The 18,058-nt window shown below is 41.2% G+C and overlaps 1 protein-coding gene across 1 annotated transcript in view; it reads right to left on the bottom strand.

Annotated features, from left to right (window-relative positions):
* LOC121866512 (N-acetylated-alpha-linked acidic dipeptidase 2-like) overlaps positions 1-18,058 on the bottom strand; it is a gene marked incomplete at its 5' end in the record, with an annotated part of 181,617 nt that overhangs the window by 16,503 nt on the left and 147,056 nt on the right. Inside the window, 2 exon segments of the mRNA XM_042366273.1 lie at positions 9,744-9,849; positions 10,057-10,197. Of these exon segments, the coding sequence (XP_042222207.1) occupies positions 9,744-9,849; positions 10,057-10,197 (247 nt within the window).

Raw genomic sequence — 18,058 nt, 5'->3', positions numbered from 1 at the left:
GAAGCTATTGCTGACCGTGTTGCGGCTGGGAATTTTCCTCCGTTTTTACGTGAGATTATGGAGGAAGGACAGTACACCGACGACCAGGTGTTTAACATGGACGAATCTGATCTTTTTGGAAAAAGCTACCTTCCAAGACCTTAGTTGTGAAGAATGCCAGCAAGTGTCGGGGCCGGAAGTTGCAGAAGGAGCGCATCACCGTCCTGTTTACCACCAATGCCTCAGGTACCTGTAAGCTCAAGTTATCGGTGATCCACAAAGCACGCAAGCCGCACGCCTACAAGAGCATGGACATGACCAAGCTAAATGTCCACTGCCTGACCGCACGTAAGGCGTGGATGTTCTCTACTCTGTCCCTCTCCTGGTTTGATGACTGTTTCGTTCCCGATGTGAAGAAATTGTGTGAGCAACAGAATGTTCCATTCAAGATTTTGTTGCTGCTTGACAACGCACCAGGACACTCGCCCCTACTGTTAGATCGTCACCCCAACGTAAAAGTGGTCTTCCTTCCTCCCAACACTACGTCATAAATACAGCCCATGGACCAAGAATTAATCTGCACTGTGAAAGCTGCATTCTCTGCAAAGAAGTTTAAGCTCCTGAACGACTATACCAACAACAAGGATGAGTTGCGTAACCTGGGTGACACCGATAGCAAGAGCAAAGAGGACGAGGAACAACAGTTGGCAGAACAAGAAGTTCTTGCGAAACATTTTTGAAGAAAATTCAACGTCAAGAAAGCTGTGGACTTCTTGGTGGAGGCATAGGATTAGCTGTCTCTTGCAACGGTTCATCACGCATGGAGACATGTGTTGCAAGGTATTCCAGGTGGGAGGCAGAGTCAATCTGTGACTGATGAGGTTCAGACTGTTGCAGTAGCAGTGGACCTTGCCAGAGAAGCTGTGCAGAGTGGTACAGCTGCAGGCTTCTCCTAGACCACCAACGACGACATTATGGAGGTGATAAGGGATCCTGATGTGACTGCCGACGAGATGTTACATGATGATGACGCCAGTAAAGAGGCAGGTGGTGCGTCATCCCAAGAAGAACGCAAGTTATCACATAGTAATGTAAGGGGTGCCATCGAGTGTGTTGAGAAACTCAAGCTCCTCCTTTCCGACGACTCTGACGATAACCGGTATGAAGTCTTCACTACCCAGCTGTTGCAGACTATGGAGCCCTACATCAAGGTGTATCACAACAACATCAACACTAGCCGTCAACAAAGCATTACCGAGTTCTTTGCCGCAGCCCACCACAGCCAGCCCAAGCCAGTGATAGTGACAGAAACAGAAACAGTGATGGTGACTTTGAGGGATTTGTCAGGGAGGCAATGATAAGTGTGGATGACAGTGATGATGACTCACATGAGGGCCAGTAGCCTGCCCTCTGCCTCGGAACCAGCCTCCATTCCCGAACGCCGACCCATCTCTTCTACTAACGTAAGTGTTAAGCCTAACCTTGATTTTTTCTAACATAACCTTCCATGACATATGTGTTAAACCTTGATTTTTCTTTTACCTGTTACAGTATATTATTCTCTTATTGATATTTCTCTTCTATATTATGTGTGTGCATACCATCATAAAGTTAAGATGTTATTTTTACTAAAATGTACGTATTGTGTCGGGAAAAAGTGGAGTTTGGGGGTCGGCCCAATCTCTATTTCAATTAATCCCATATGTTCTGCTGTTCCCTTTACGCGTTTCCCGCTTTACGCGGGCCTCCGAGGGTTCAATTGACCGCGTAAAGTGAAGTGTTACTGTGCATATTTTCGAGTTCCGACGTTAGTGATTGCGCTGTGTACTGACAAAATTTTCGTTTGTAATTCCCTTTAAAATGGCTGGCATATATATATATATATATATATATATATATATATATATATATATATATATATATATATATATATATATATATATATATATATATATATATATATATATATATATATATATATATATATATATGCCAGACGAATCAAGTAGCTCACAAGAAAATTCTCCGTCTTGAGAAGCACCTTGTTCTGGCAGTATTTCACCATTGAAGCACCTGCAGACTTTGTAATGTTCATGTGTTCTTTTATCTTGGCTGCATCCATCTTGATCGTCCAGATCATAGATTCGTTAACACCATGCTGGCGCACGAGATCAACCTGTCTCGTTCCTTTTTCTAACTCTTGTATTATCTTGTACTTCACCTCGTAACTTAGGGCACGTCGTATCTTCTTTGGCGTAGGGCGGCTGGGTCCAGGTAACGCAAAGTTTTTCTGTGATGGTGGGGGTCCAGTGGAAGCCATTCTTACGAGATTATCGTAACAATAGAACACAGTATACACAGGGTGACTGGGAGGATCGTAACTGACGCGGCTAGGTCAAGCGGCTTCTTCCCTCCCGCGGCAAGGCACGTCCTATTACATTAAACCAATCACAGCTAGCGGCGGAGGGAGGTAAGCATGCATGGCCCAATCACAGTCCGATAGGTCATATGACGCCACCGATAACGCAACAGAGATATACACTGCGCAACCTACTCGCGCCGCTTAGCCAACATAGCAGGAGATGGCGGGAGGTTTGATTCCAAAAATGGAGTGGCAGAGTTTGGGCCGGGGTTTGGTATCAAACGATCTCACTTGTTAACACTTGCCTGAATGCGTGTCATCTTTGATGCAGTCGTAGTTTTGAGTCATTGAGTTGAGTCGTTGAGTCGTCCAAGCCCACCTGGGTTACACTTGTAATTATCTTAGCTTGTAAGTATACACAAGTGTACACAAGTTCTGTTATCTTCATTTGTGGTTCCTTGGTTTAATGTAAACACACGTGGTGATTTTCTGGTTATATTGGATGCTCTGGTAGTTACAGAATTGTTTGTTGACAGACTACTGAACATTAGCTATTAGCTTGTAATTAGATGATAAATTTAGAGAGAGATACAGCCTTGGGAGCTATGCTCACACACGTCTCTTTGGTACGGTGTCTGGCTGTGAACTGATGAACTGTGTGAAACTGTGAACGAGGCGAACTTCTCTCTGTCTGCTTGAAAGGGTGTATGTAATCTATACGTCAAAACAGAGATAAGAGGCTACACTCCACAGGCCTACTCTCACGGAGGCCTGGGGACATATATTTATGGGTTGTAACCTGAATCTGTGTGAAACTACAAATGTTTATGTGTTGTTCACCCTAGGAGGTGTGACAGAACAAATGCCTAATGTAGCTGTATGCTCAATAGTCTGGGTGATAGAATGTATATAATGAATATATGTCCTTAGCCAATATTTATATAATACTGATTGATAGGGGCTAGAACAGACAGGACCGCCAGCTGCTCTCCACGTAAATGACCAAATTCACCGCGTAAATCAAGCATCTCATTTCTGGCAAGGCACAGTGTAAATGACAAACGAGTAAACGAAAACCCTGTAAATCCAGACTCAACTGTGTGTATATATATATATATATATATATATATATATATATATATATATATATATATATATATATATATATATATATATATATAATATATATATATATATATATATATATATATATATATATATATATATATATATATATATATATATATATATATATACTGTATATATGTAACCGGTCGGAATTTACTGGACTTTATTTTCTCACTTGACTTGGGGTTTATTAAAGATTATTAGATGGTAATGGCAGTGGAAGCGCCCCTTTGAGAAAAATCCCGAACCAGCACAAGAGCACTTAAATCTACTAAACAAAATGACTTGTCCGTGACCCGTGGAAGGATAGCGTCTGTGACTGGGATGAATGAGACACACTGTAAAATTTAGACACTTATATTCCCTCCAACACTAGAAACACAATCAAATAATGGTACACCAATATGCGCACCTCTTAACTTGAACTTAAAACACTACTCTGGGGAATAAAAGTTATACATGATATAGAAATTATTAGAAACTCAGGCAACAATAAATTTGAAGTATTAAGAAATGTTGCTTGCACACATGAAACAGGCCTTAAGGGCTTTCAACAAAATAATATCCAGCACTGAGAAAATGGTATTCAAAAATAAGAAATTAATAATTCCACCATGAATAGGCCTAAAGGGCACTCAATATAATTATGTTACACCAACAGATGCAGGCCTTAAGGGTTTTCAACAAAATAATATCAGTCACTGAGGAAATGGTATTAAAAAATAAGAAATTAAATACTCTACAATGAATAGGCCTTAAGGGCACTCAATATAATTATGTTACACCAACAGATGCACACCTCCTAACCTAACTTAAACACTACTCTGGGGAACAAAGGTTATATCAGAGATTGAAACTATAAAGAAATTTTAAATGCACACAACATACATTAGTAACTGAAAAAATAGTATTAACTACACACAAAAATATTGTCACAATTATAAAGACGTTACTGAGTCCAATACCCGTGAACCATGCTCCCTAACCTAACACACACACAGATTCCACCTGCACTCCATAGTCGTTTAAGGCACAACCAACAGGCACCCGTAGTTGAAGGCCCAAATCAGCCTTTCTCCACCTTGGAAAGTGTACCTCTAACTCCACTGACTCTTGGCCCCAGTGTGCGGCCCTGTATCACTCAGCTGGCCTCACTTTACCCCCAGTACATCCATGAAACGGAAGGGATTGAGCCAATCAGACCTTGTACAGTTGAGAGAAGCTTTAGCTTCCCGTTAGCAAGAGGGTTTCACAAAGCTGCTCGAGACATGTGGTGTTGTGAGCCGAGGTAGAGGAGAGCTGATGACCCTAACGATCGTCCCGTCGTCAGCTGGGCACCCAGACGGCTAGATTCACTCAAGAGATCCTTTGATACCTCGCTAAACAGTGACAGGCCTACACTGATCGGTCCAATGGCGACAATCGCCACCCTCAATCATCAACCCTCCCTACCCGATAAATGTGTGGGAAAACCAGAATATTTACCTTTTTAGTAATAAATAATACCTCAGACTAAAGTTAGGATAATATAATTGACATTGCTGGATTCCTTGTAAGACCAGGAATATTTTGAATATAAATGTCATATATTTTGCACAAAAGATAACATATTTACTCAGAGTAAACATTAGATCTAAAATTTGTATGTCTAATGCAAAATCTATGATGTTTATATTCAAAATGATCATCAAATTGTAAGAATTCCAGCAATGTAAATTATATTCTGGCCGGGTAATTTGTATGAATTTTATGAGCTAAATAAAAAACAAAAATTATACTTCACGCGTATATGGGTAGATGAACCGCGGAAAGTGAAAGTTCGGTTCTGGCGAGGCACCGCATATATGAGAAATCGCGTAAAGTGAAACCTCGTAAAGCGGGGTAATACTGTATATATATATATATATATATATATATATATATATATATATATATATATATATATATATATATATATATATATATATATATATATATATATATATATATATATATATATATATATATATAGTATATATATATGTATGTATACATATATACATATATATATATATATATATATATATATATATATATATATATATATATATATATTATATATATATATATATATATATATATATATACCAAGTTCAACCCACGGCCACAGCCCAATACACGCGGACTTCTACATACAATCAACACCTCAACCCGCCAGGATTCAGACCCGGTGAGCCCTTGACTGTGACCGGGGAACCTACCACGGACCACCAGGATACTAAGCAGTCCTAGACTCTGTTATATTTCACACAAAGCCTGTTCAACGAGCTTGTAGTGAGACCTCTAATGGGCGCCATAAGCTCGTTGAACAGTCTTTGTGTGAAATATGAGTTTGAGACTGGTTTTTAGTATCTTGGTGATCAGATCGATCTAATCATGCTCAGCATGCTGAGTATTACGTATATATATATATATATATATATATATATATATATATATATATATATATATATATATATATATATATATATATATACACACAGTAATACCTCGCTTTACGCGGTCAATTGAACCCAGGGAGGCCTGCGTAAAGCGGGAAATGCGAAAAGTGAACAACAGAACATATGGGATTAATTGAAATAGAGACTGGGCCGTCCCCCAAATTCAACTTTTTCCCGACACAATACGTACGTTTTGGTAAAAATAACATCTTAACTTTATGATGGTATGCACACACACATAATATAGAAGAGAAATATCAATAAGAGAATAATATATTGTACCAGGTAAAAGAAAAATCAAGGTTTAGCACATATATCATGGTAGGTTAGGTTAGAAAAAATCAAGGTTTGGTTAAACACTCACGTTAGTAGAAGAGATGGGTCGGTGTAAGGGAATGGAGGCTGGTTCCAAGGCGGAGGGCAGGCTACTGGCCCTCAGGTAAGTCACCATCACTGTCATCCACACTTATCAGTGCCTCCCTGACAAATCCCTGAAAGTCACCATCACTGTCTCTATCACTATCACTGGCTTGGGCTGGCTGTGGTGGGTTGCGGGCGAAGAACTCGGTAATGCTTTGTTGACGGCTAGTGATAATGTTGTCGTGATACACCTTGATGTAGGGCTCCATAATCTTCAACAACTGGGTAGTGAAGACTTCATACCGGTTATCGTCAGGATCGTCGGAAAGGAGGAGCTTCAGTTTCTCTACACACTCGATGGCACCCCTTACATTACCATGAGATAACTTGCGTTCTTCTTGGGATGTCGCACTGCCTGTCTCTTCACTGACGTCATCGACTTCTAACATTTCGTCGGCAGTCACATCAGGATCCCTTATCACCTCCATAATGTCGTCGTTGGTGGTCTCGGAGAAGCCTTTAGCTGTAACACTCTGCGCAGCTTCTCTGGCAAGGTCCACTGCTGCTGCAACAGTCTGAACCTCAACAGTCACAGATTGACTCTGCCTCCCACCTGGGATACCTTGCAACACATGTCTCCATGCGTGACGAACCGTTGCTAAAGACAGCTGATCCCATGCCTCCACCAAGAAGTCCACAGCTTTCTTGACGTTGAATTTCCTCCAAAAGTGTTTCATAAGTACTTCTTGCTATGCCAACTGTTGTTCCTCATCCTCTTCGCTCTTGCTATCGGTGTCACCCAGGTTACGCAACTCATCCTTGGTGTTGATATAGTCGTTCAGGAGCTTAAACTTCTTTGCAGAGAATGCAGCTTTCACATTGCAGATTAATTCTTGGACCATGGGCTGGTTTAATGACGTAGTGTTGAGAGGAAGGAAGACCACTTTTACGTTGGGGTGACGATCCAACAGTAGGGGCGAGTGTCCTGGTGCATTGTCAAGCAGCAACAAAATCTTGAATGGAACATTCTGTTGCTCACAGAATTTCTTCACGTCGGGAACGAAACAGTCATCAAACCAGGAGAGGGACAGAGTAGAACATCCACGCCTTACGTGCGGTCAGCCAGTGGACATTTAGCTTGGTTATGTCCATGTTCTTGTAGGCGTGTGGCTTGCGGGCTGTGTGGATCACGGATAACTTGAGTTTACAGGAACCGGAGACATTAGTGGTAAAGAGGACCGTGATGCGCTCCTTCTGCAACTTCCGGCCCCGACACTTGCTGGCAGTCTTGACAACGAAGGTCTTGGAAGGTAGCTTTTTCCAAGAGAGGCCGGATTCGTCCATGTTGAACACCTGGTCGTCGGTGTACTGTCCTTCCTCCATAATCTTACGTAAAAACGGAGGAAAATCTCTAGCCGCAACACGGTCAGCACTAGCTTCTTCACCACCAATGTTAATGTTAATGATCTTGTTCCTCTTCTTAAGCCTCTGCAACCACCCAGAGGAAGCATTGAAGGGTTTGGGCTTTGCAATTCCCATCTTACGTGACACTGCTGCATACAGTTCACGTGCGTACTCCTTAAGTGAGCGCTTGTCCACCGCCATGTTCCGTCGTGCCTGACGAATCAAGTAGCTGACAAGTAATTTCTCCATCTTGAGAAGCACCTTGTTGTGGCAATACTTGATCATAGAAGCACCTGTAGACTTTGTGATGTTCATGTGTTCTTTTATCTTGGCTGCATCCTTCTTGATTGTCCGGATCGTAGATTCGTTCACACCATGCTGGCGCGCCAAATCAACCTGTCTTGTTCCTTTCTCCAACTCTTGGATGATCTTGTACTTCACCTCATACCTTAGGGCACGTCGTATCTTCTTTGGCTTAGGGCGGCTGAGTCCAAGTAATGCAAGGTTTCTTTGTGGTGGTGGTGGTCCGGTGGCAGCCATTCTTATGGAACAATGGATATCAATATACACGGTGTAGCCGGGAGGGGTGTAACTGACACGGGTAGGTCAACGGGCTTCATCGCTCCCGCGGCAGGGCACGTCATATTACATTAAACCAATCACAGCTGGCGGGGAGGGAGGTAAGGATGCTTGGCCCAATCACAGGCCGATCCGTCATATGACGTCACCGATAACGCAACAAAGACATACACTGCGCAACCTACTCGCGCCGCTTACCCAACATGGCGATATGGCGGGAGAGGGAGGGAGAGATGGTGGGAGGTTTGAATCCAAAAATGGCGCGGCGCGAGATGACCGCCAGCCGCTCTCCGTGTAATAGAGTAGATGCTCCACGTAAAGTGAACATTCCGGTTCTGGCGGGGTACCGCGTAAACGTAGAAACGCGTAAAAAAACGCGTAAAACGGGGTAATACTGTAAAGTGAAAAAAAAAATTACATTCATCCTTCCTTTACTTCTTTCATGAATTTCCCTGCTTTCCTCAATCCCCTCCCTCTTTGATGAGCAACTTACATCACAGCCCTCCTGCAAGTCGACCATGACCCCCCTTCACCCCATGTGACCTACAGTGCAGAAAGAACTCAGCTAGGTGCAGTGGTTAGATGGTGGATTGGATGATTACTTCATGACTACATGAATGATGTTGACATTAAGAATTACTTATTACCCATGAAATTTTTGAAAATCAATGAAGAATTTTAATTTGTACTGATTGAAATAAGACTAAAATTTACACTGAGCACAATAAATCTCTAGCATAATATTCTTCTCGTGTTTCTCTAGTTAGCGAATCAGTCAATCTGGCTCCACCATTCTGCTGGTACTGATGGAATGATAGAGAACACCATTCTTTTTTCTTTTATTCTCTTCACCACTGATCGGCTCGTTAGCCGCTTGGGCGATCGGTCACGTCTCTGTTACTTTTCCTTTTCTTTTATCCTCTTCACCAAATGATCAGCTTGTTAGCCGCTTGGGCGATCGGTCACGTCTCTGTTACGCTCTGTTGGCAAGTACTGGGCATGCACTGGCTCCTGAATGTACCTGAACCTGCTCCAGTGTTGGTCAAGTCTTGTCTTGAAAAAGCTCACACTCGGTGCTGTCACAACACTTTCTGGTAGATTGTTCCAAGAAATCACAACTCTCACTCCGAAAAAGTTTGCCCTCACAGTTTTCTGGACTATGCCAAGACTATTTTTTTTGGACTGATTCCACATCTCAAGTTTTAGAATAAAAAACATACTGGGCTTTAAAATAGCCCTTGACAAGAGTATCAAGAACAATGGAGGGATCCAACACACCACTGGCTTTTTTTCCCTCTGTATGGCCACCTCTAATTTGGGTGGCCATAGATAAATAAGGTACAGTATACATGTTACCCTGGAAGGCCAAAGTAAACAATGATATGAAATTTTAAATTAGAAGAATTATAATATAACCTAAAGTACAGTAATAGCCTGAATACAGTACTTACGCCATGAAATATTTTGTGAAGAAATAAGCTCTCCATAGTTTTCAAAAATATCTTGTTGAGCTCCAATGATAAAGGTGGCGTAGGTAACCAATGAAAATGGAAGTATCTGAAAAATAAAAGTAAAAATATTAAACATATCGGTAAGTATCCCTTAAGTTACCGGTATGTATAAAAATGTTAAACACTTTGACTACAGTATCTGAGTACAACTTCAACCATGTGAACCAGTACTGTTATTACATTAGTATTATCATCAAATATCTAATTGTATTAATAAAGTAAAATAGAAAAGGTACAGTGTACTGTATATAACCTTAGACTCTGCAAGTACCACAGCCAAGTCCCCCCACAAGGCTGTCACGGCTGAGTGGAAGTAGAAACCTTTGTCATATATCTCATCTACCAGAGCGAAGGTTTCATACAAAGTGTGGTACATGGGATCTCCAATAGTGTTCTAAAGGAAAAGAAAAGTTAATTACATATATTAAATGACTTTCGATCATTGACAACCACAACAAAATCCAATTTTTTTTTTTTACATAAATCTTTCAATAGAATTTTATTATTCCAAAAACATTCTAATATAAATGATAATATAATTAATATATGAAGCATCCGTAGATAAAAAAGTATTCCTTCAAAGATGAAAAAAAAATCAAACTTGTGAGACTCCCTCTGGAAAGAATTGCAAAAGTAACCAAACGGAATTAAAATCTGGTCTTGTTCGGGTGAGGACTATAACTGGTTTTGTTCGGGTGAGGACTATATCTGGTCTTGTTCGGGTGAGGACTATATCTGGTTTTGTTCGGGCGAGGACTATATCTGGTCTTGTTCTCGTGAGAACTATATCAGGTCTTATTCTGGTAAGAACTATATCTGGTCTTGATCTGGTAAGAACTATATCTGGTCTTGTTCTGGTGAGGACTATATCTGGTCTTGTTCTGGTAAGAACTATATCTAGTCTTGTTCTGGTAAGAACTATATCTGGTCTTGTTCTGGTAAGAACTATATCTGGTCTTGTTTTGGTGAGGACTATATTTGGTCTTGTTCTGGTGAGGACTATATCTGGTCTTGTTCTGGTAAGAACTATATCTCGTCATGTTCTGGTGAGGACTATATCTGGTCTTGTTCTGGTAAGAACTATATGTGGTCTTGTTTTGCTGAGGACTATATCACGTCTTGTTCTGGTAAGAACTATATCTGGATCTTGTTCTGGTGAGGACTATATCAGGTCTTGTTCTGGTCAGAAATATATCTGGGCTTGTTCTGGTAAGAACTATATCTGGTCTTCTTCTGGTTAGGACTATATCTGGTCTTGTTCTGGCGAGGACTATATCTGGTCTTGTGCTGGTGAGGACTATATCTGGTCTTGTTCTGGTGAGGACTATATCTGGTCTTGTGCTGGTGAGGACTACCATATTTCTGGTCTTGTTCTGGTGAGGACTATATCTGGTCTTGTTCTGGTAAGAACTATATCTGGTCTTGTTCTGGTGAGGACTATATTTGGTCTTGTTCTGTTGAGGATTATAATATATATGGTCTTGTTTTGTTGAGGACTATATCTGGTCTTGTGCCAGTGAGGACTACAATATATCTGGTCTTGTTCGGATGAGGACTACAATATATCTGGTCTTTTTCTGGTGAGGACTATATCTGGTCTTGTTATGTTGAGGACTATATCTGGTGTTGTTCTGGTGAGGACTACATCAGGTCTTGTTCTGGTAAGAACTATATCTGGTCTTGTTCTGGTGAGGATTTTCTCGAGACGATCCAGGACTGTTTCCTAAGTCAACATATAACCGAACCCACACGGGGTAATAATATACTCGATTTAGTTCTGTCAAACAGAGAAAACCTCATTAGCAATGTCGCGGTAGGGAACGAACTTGCAAACAGCGATCAGAAAGAAATTAGATTCCAGTTAGATTTTCAGGGCAGACGTAAGGAAAATTCCACTAAAGTACCAGATTTCAGAAGGGCAAACTTTGACAGTTTAAAGAGGCAGCTGAGAGAGGGGGTGTCGCGCTTGGCCGTGAACCTGACAGATGACTCCGACCTGATAACGAGATCTGAGTTTGCCGAGTTCCACGACAATTTAAATAATGAGTTACTTTATGCACAAAGGCAGAACATACCATACAAAAAACTCAGATCAGACAACAATGACCCTAAATGGATAAATAATTATTTAAAGAACATCATTGGCCAAAGGAAGGCTATAGGAAGAAGGATAAAGCGTGGCAAAATTTACCTCCACGATTATTACAAGATATTGGCGAGTAGGGTTAAAACTGAGATAAGGAAAGCCAAGAGGAAAAATGAGGTAAGGATAGCAAGAAAGGCGAAGACAAAACCCAAAGGATTCTACCAAATGTATCAAACTAAAACACGAGAAAAGATTGGACCAATACGGTCAGATACCGGCGAGCTAACTGATAACGACGGAGAAATAAGCAATAATTTGAATAAATATTTTTCAACAGTTTTCACCACCGAAAATTTAAACATGATACCCGAGGCACCGACTCTATTCAGAGATAGAGAAGAAAACAAATTAAGAGAGATAGTAGTGACTAGTAACGATGTTAGTAAGCAAATAGACAAACTAAAGCCTAATAAGTCACCTGGTCCTGATGAGATATTTGCCAGAGTATTAAAGGAATGTAAGGAAGAGCTTAGTATGCCCTTAGCAAAGTTGTTTAACATGTCCTTAAAAACAGGTGTAGTACCAGAATCATGGAGGATAGTGAATGTAATACCGATTTTCAAGAAGGGGGATAGATCACTATCCTCTAACTACCGCCCAATCAGTCTAACATCAATAATAGGCAAATTACTGAAAGCAATCATTTCAAAATCTATTCGAAATCACCTGGAGAAACACCGATTGATCAATGATTCCCAGCATGGCTTCACAAGCGGACGTTCTTGTCTAACTAATCTATTAACATTCTTTTCATCAGTTTTCGAATCGGTGGACGAGGGGCACAATTATGATGTGGTATATCTCGACTTTAGCAAAGCCTTCGACAGAGTCCCCCACGAAAGACTAATTAGAAAGGAAGAAGCACATGGTATCAAAGGTAACATCCTTAAATGGATTAGGGCGTGGTTACAGGACAGGAAACAGCGAGAGAGCATTAACGGCACTAAGTCCCATTGGAGCAACGTCACAAGTGGAGTTCCCCAAGGCTCAGTACTTGGACCATTATTATTTATTATATACATAAACGACATAGATATCGGCATAGACAGCAACAGAAGTAAATTTGCTGATGACACTAAAATAGGACGTGTAATTAAATCTGACGAGGACTCCGGAGGCAAAACTACAGGAAGATCTAAACAAATTTTTCGAATGGTCTGAAAAATGGCAGATGAAATTCAACGTGGACAAATGTAAAGTACCCAGTATAGGAGATGTAAACAGGGAAACCAGATACCAGATGAACAACGATGCCATAGAGAAATCCGACTGCGAGAGAGATTTAGGAGTAATGATAAGTAGGAACCTTAAGCCAAGTAAACAATGTGTTTTTGCTCGTAACAAGGCTAATAAAGTACTTGGGTTCATACAAAGGAGTGTTAGTTACAAGACTAGCGAGGTCATCCTAAAACTGTATCTTGCGCTTGTGAGACCACACCTGGATTACGCAGTTCAGTTCTGGTCACCGAATTACAGAATGGATATAGAATCATTGGAAAGAATTCAGAGGAGAATGACAAGACTAATCCCGGGCATTAGGAACCTTGAGTATAGAGACAGGTTAAAGCATCTTAATTTGCACTCCCTCGAGAGACGTAGAGTGAGGGGCGACATGATAGAGGTGTATAAATGGAAGTCAGGGCTAAACAAAGGGGACATTAAAAAGGTACTCAAACTATCCAACCAGGAGCGAACTCGTAACAATGGTTTTAAATTAGACAAATTTAGATTTAGGCGTGAAATAGGTAAACACTGGTTTGGAAACAGAGTAGTGGATGAGTGGAACAAGTTACCAATTATCATCATTAACTCGAATATGCTGAATAGCTTCAAACATAGGCTGGATGCTTATATGAGCAATAGGGGTTGGGTATAAACGGGATTGCCCAGTATGGGTCAATAGGCCCGCTGCAGTTTCCTCCATTCTTATGTTCTTATGTTCTTAGGACTATATCTGGTCTTGTTCTGGTAAGAACTATATCTAGTCTTGTTCTGGTAAGAACTATATGTGGTCTTGTTCTGGTAAGAACTATATCTGGTCTTGTTCTGGTAAGAACTATATCTGGTCTTCTTCTGGTGAGGACTATATCTGGTCTTGTTCAGGTGAGGACTATATCTGGTCTTGTTCTGGTAAGAACTATATCTGGTCTTGTTCTGGTAAGAACTATATCTACTCTTGTTCTAGTAAGAACTATATGTGGTCTTGTTCTGGTAAGAACTATATCTGGTCTTATTCTGGTGAGGACTATATCTGGTCTTGTTCTGGTGAGGACTATATCTGGTCTTGTTCTGGTGAGGACTATATCTGGTCTTGTTCTGGTAAGAACTATATCTGGTCTTATTCTGGTGAGGAATATATCTGGTCTTGTTCTAGTGAGGACTATATCTGGTCTTGTTCTGGTGAGGACTATATCTGGTCTTGTTCTGGTGAGGACTATATCTGGTCTTGTTCTGGTGTGGACCATATCTGGTCTTGTTCTGGTAAGGACTATATCTGGTCTTGTTCTGGTGAGGACTATATCTGGTCTTGTTCTGGTGGGGACTATATCTGGTCTTGTTCTGGTGAGGACTATATCAGGTCTTCTTCTGGTGAGGACTATATCTGCTCTTGTTCTGGTGATTATTATATCTGGTCTTGTTCTGGTGAGGATTATATCAGGTCTTGTTCTGGTGAGGACTATATCTGGTCATGTTCTGGTGAGGACTATATCTGGTCTTGTCCTGGTGAGGACTCTATCTGGCTTTGTTCTGTTGAGGACTACAATATATCTGGTCCTGTTCTGATGAGGATCATATCTAGTCTTGTGCTTTTGAGGACTACAGTATATCTGGTCCTGTTCTGGTGAGGACTATATCCGGTATTGTACTGGTGAGGACTATACCTGGTCTTGTGCTGGTGAGGACTATATCTGGTAATGTTCTGGTGAGGATTATATCTGGTCTTGTTCTGGTGAGGACTATATCTGGTATTGTTCTGGTGAGGACTATATCAGGTCTTGTTCTGGTGAGGACTATATCTGGTCTTGTTCTGGTGAGGACTATATCAGGTCTTGTTCTGGTGAGGACTATATCTGGTCTTGTGCTGGTGAGGACTAAATCTGGTCTTGTTCTGGTGAGGACTATATCTGGTCTTGTTCTGGTGAGGACTACATCTGGTCTTGTTCTGGTGAGGACTATATCTGGTCTTGTTCTGATAAGGACTATTTCTGGTCTTGTTCTGATAAGAACTATTTCTGGTCTTGTTCTGGTGAAGACTACAATATATCTGGTCCTGTTCTGGTGAGGACTATTTCTGGTCTTGTTCTGGTAAGGACTATTTCTGGTCTTGTTCTGGTGAGGATTATATCTGGTCTTCTTCTGGTGAGGACTATACCTGGTCTTGTGCTGGTGAGGACTACATCTGGTCTTGTTCTGGTGAGGACTACATCTGGTCTTGTTCTGGTGAGGACTACAATATATCTGGTACTGTTCTGGTGAGGACTATATCAGGTCTTGTTCTGGTGAGGACTATATCAGGTCTTGTTCTGGTGAGGACTACATCTGGTCTTGTTCTGGTGAGGACTACAATATATCTGGTACTGTTTTGGTGAGGACTATATCAGGTCTTGTTCTGGTAAGGACTATTTCTGGTCTTGTTCTGGTGAGGACTACAATATATCTGGTACTGTTCTGGTGAGGACTATATCAGGTCTTGTTCTGGTGAGGACTACATCTGGTCTTGTTCTGGTGAGGACTACAATATATCTGGTACTGTTCTGGTGAGGACTATATCCGGTCTTGTTCTGTTAAGGACTATTTCTGGTCTTGTTCTGGTGGGGATTATATCTGGTCTTGTTCTGGTGAGGACTATACCTGGTCTTGTTCTGGTGAGGACTATATCTGGTCTTGTTCTGGTGAGGACTACATCTGGTCTTGTTCTGGTGAGGACTACAATATATCTGGTGCTGTTCTGGTGAGGACTATATCAGGTCTTGTTCTGGTGAGGACTATATCAGGTCTTGTTTTGGTGAGGACTACAATATATCTGGTCCTGTTCTCATGAGGATCATATCTGGTCTTGTGCTTTTGAGGACTACAATATATCTGGTCCTGTTCTGGTGAGGACTATTTCTGGTCTTGTTCTGGTAAGGACTATTTCTGGTCTTGTTCTGGTGAGGATTATATCTGGTCTTGTTCTGGTGAGGACTCTATCTGGTCTTGTTCTGGTGAGGACTATATCTGGTCTTGTTCTGGTGAAGACTATATCTGGTCTTGTTCTGGTAAGGACTATTTCTGGTCTTGTTCTGGTAAGGACTATTTCTGGTCTTGTTCTGGTAAGGACTATTTCTGGTCTTGTTCTGGTGAGGATTATATCTGGTCTTGTTCTGGTGAGGACTATATCTGGTCTTGTTCTGGTGAGGACTATATCTGGTCTTGTTCTGGTAAGGACTATTTCTGGTCTTGTTCTGGTAAGGACAATTTCTGGTCTTGTTCTGGTGAGGATTATATCTGGTCTTGTTCTGGTGAGGACTATATCTGGTCTTATTCTGGTGAGGACTATATCTGGTCTTGTTCTGGTAAGGACTATTTCTGGTCTTGTTCTGGTGAGGATTATATCTGGTCTTGCTCTGGTGAGGACTATATCAGGTCTTGTTCTGGTGAGGACTATATCTGGTCTCGTTCTGGTGCGGACTATATCTGGTCTCGTTCTGGTGAGGACTATATTAGGTCTGGTTCTGGTGAGGACTATATCAGGTCTTGTTCTGGTGAGGACTATATCTGGTCTTGTTCTGGTGAGGACTATTTCTGGTCTTGTTCTGGTGGGGACTATATTAGGTCTTGTTCTGGTGAGGACTATATCTGGTCTTGTTCTGGTAAGGACTATATCTGGTCTTGTTCTGGTAAGGACTATATCTGGTCTTGTTCTGGTAAGGACTATATCTGGTGAGGACTATATCTGGTCTTGTGCTGGTGAGGACTATATCTGGTCTCGTTCTGGTGAGGACTATATCTGGTCTCGTTCTGGTGAAGGCTATATCTGGTCTTGTTCTGGTGAGGACTATATCTGGTCTTGTGCTGGTGAGGACTATATCTGGGTCAGAAACTCAGAAACAAATAAAAACAGTGATTCCAGTGACTTAAGTGGCTCTTTAAGTGAATCATCAACAAAGAGCATTTACAAGAAAAATAAGTGGACCGTGGCTAGAAACACTTGCATACATATACACAGAAGCTGAGAGGTAACAAACAAATTATAAAAGATTGCCAACTTAACAGGCAAACCCTCAGTGACACCCAACTGAAGGTTACCCCGACCGGAGACGAGAGCAGTCGAGCCTCCCCATGTGTGGACTGAGATCACTACCAGCTAACACTACATCACCGGAGTTTAGGAAGTTTGTCAAAGTGGTTCCAGACAAGGAAACAATCTCTTGCTTAAACAAGCAAGCCTCTTCAGTGCGCAAGACCCAGGTCAGTTTCCAGGCTGATCGCTGCAAGAGAAAGTCAGCCCCCCCAGGTGGATCATTGCAAGAAAGTCAGCCCCCAGGCTGATCGCTGCAAGAGGCCAGCCACCCAGGTGGATCGCCGTAAAACCTGACGTCATCGCCAGAGCGATACTACACGGATTCTCCACTCAGGCAGATCACAAACAACCACTATTTTATAACACAAACACAATTGAACTTCAAGAAGTCTTCACATGTAGTCAATATAAAATACAAATTACTTGCACAAATGAGCAAAGGTAAAATTAAATAAACTCATTTAGAAAGTACGTCCTCTACTTACAAAAAGTAGATATATATTCTATACTTTTAAATACTTTTAGTACTTTTTAATAGCTTTAATATTTTTTCTCTTCATTCTCATAACTCAGTGAGTGGGCAATGTAGTGACTTTCATACAGTGAGTGAAGTGATAAATATTCCTATATATGGACCCTCTTCCAAAAATTTTGGGTATCAAATTGGAAATTAGTGACTCAGACTCTGATAGTCAGTCATCTAAAAATTCATAGGAGCTAGTGGCAACTGATAGTGAGAAAGAACTACCACAAATTAGCCAAATAGAGTTAACACCTACCAACTCTTTAGCTAGCTGTGAAAATTTCTTAGATTCTCAGTTTGAG

Source organism: Homarus americanus, unplaced genomic scaffold (genome assembly GCF_018991925.1).
Source record: "Homarus americanus isolate GMGI-L3 unplaced genomic scaffold, GMGI_Hamer_2.0 scaffold32583, whole genome shotgun sequence".
Lineage (NCBI taxonomy): Eukaryota > Metazoa > Arthropoda > Malacostraca > Decapoda > Nephropidae > Homarus > Homarus americanus.
Note: the sequence above shows the minus strand (reverse complement) of the source record. Positions and strands in the feature narration are given on the sequence as shown.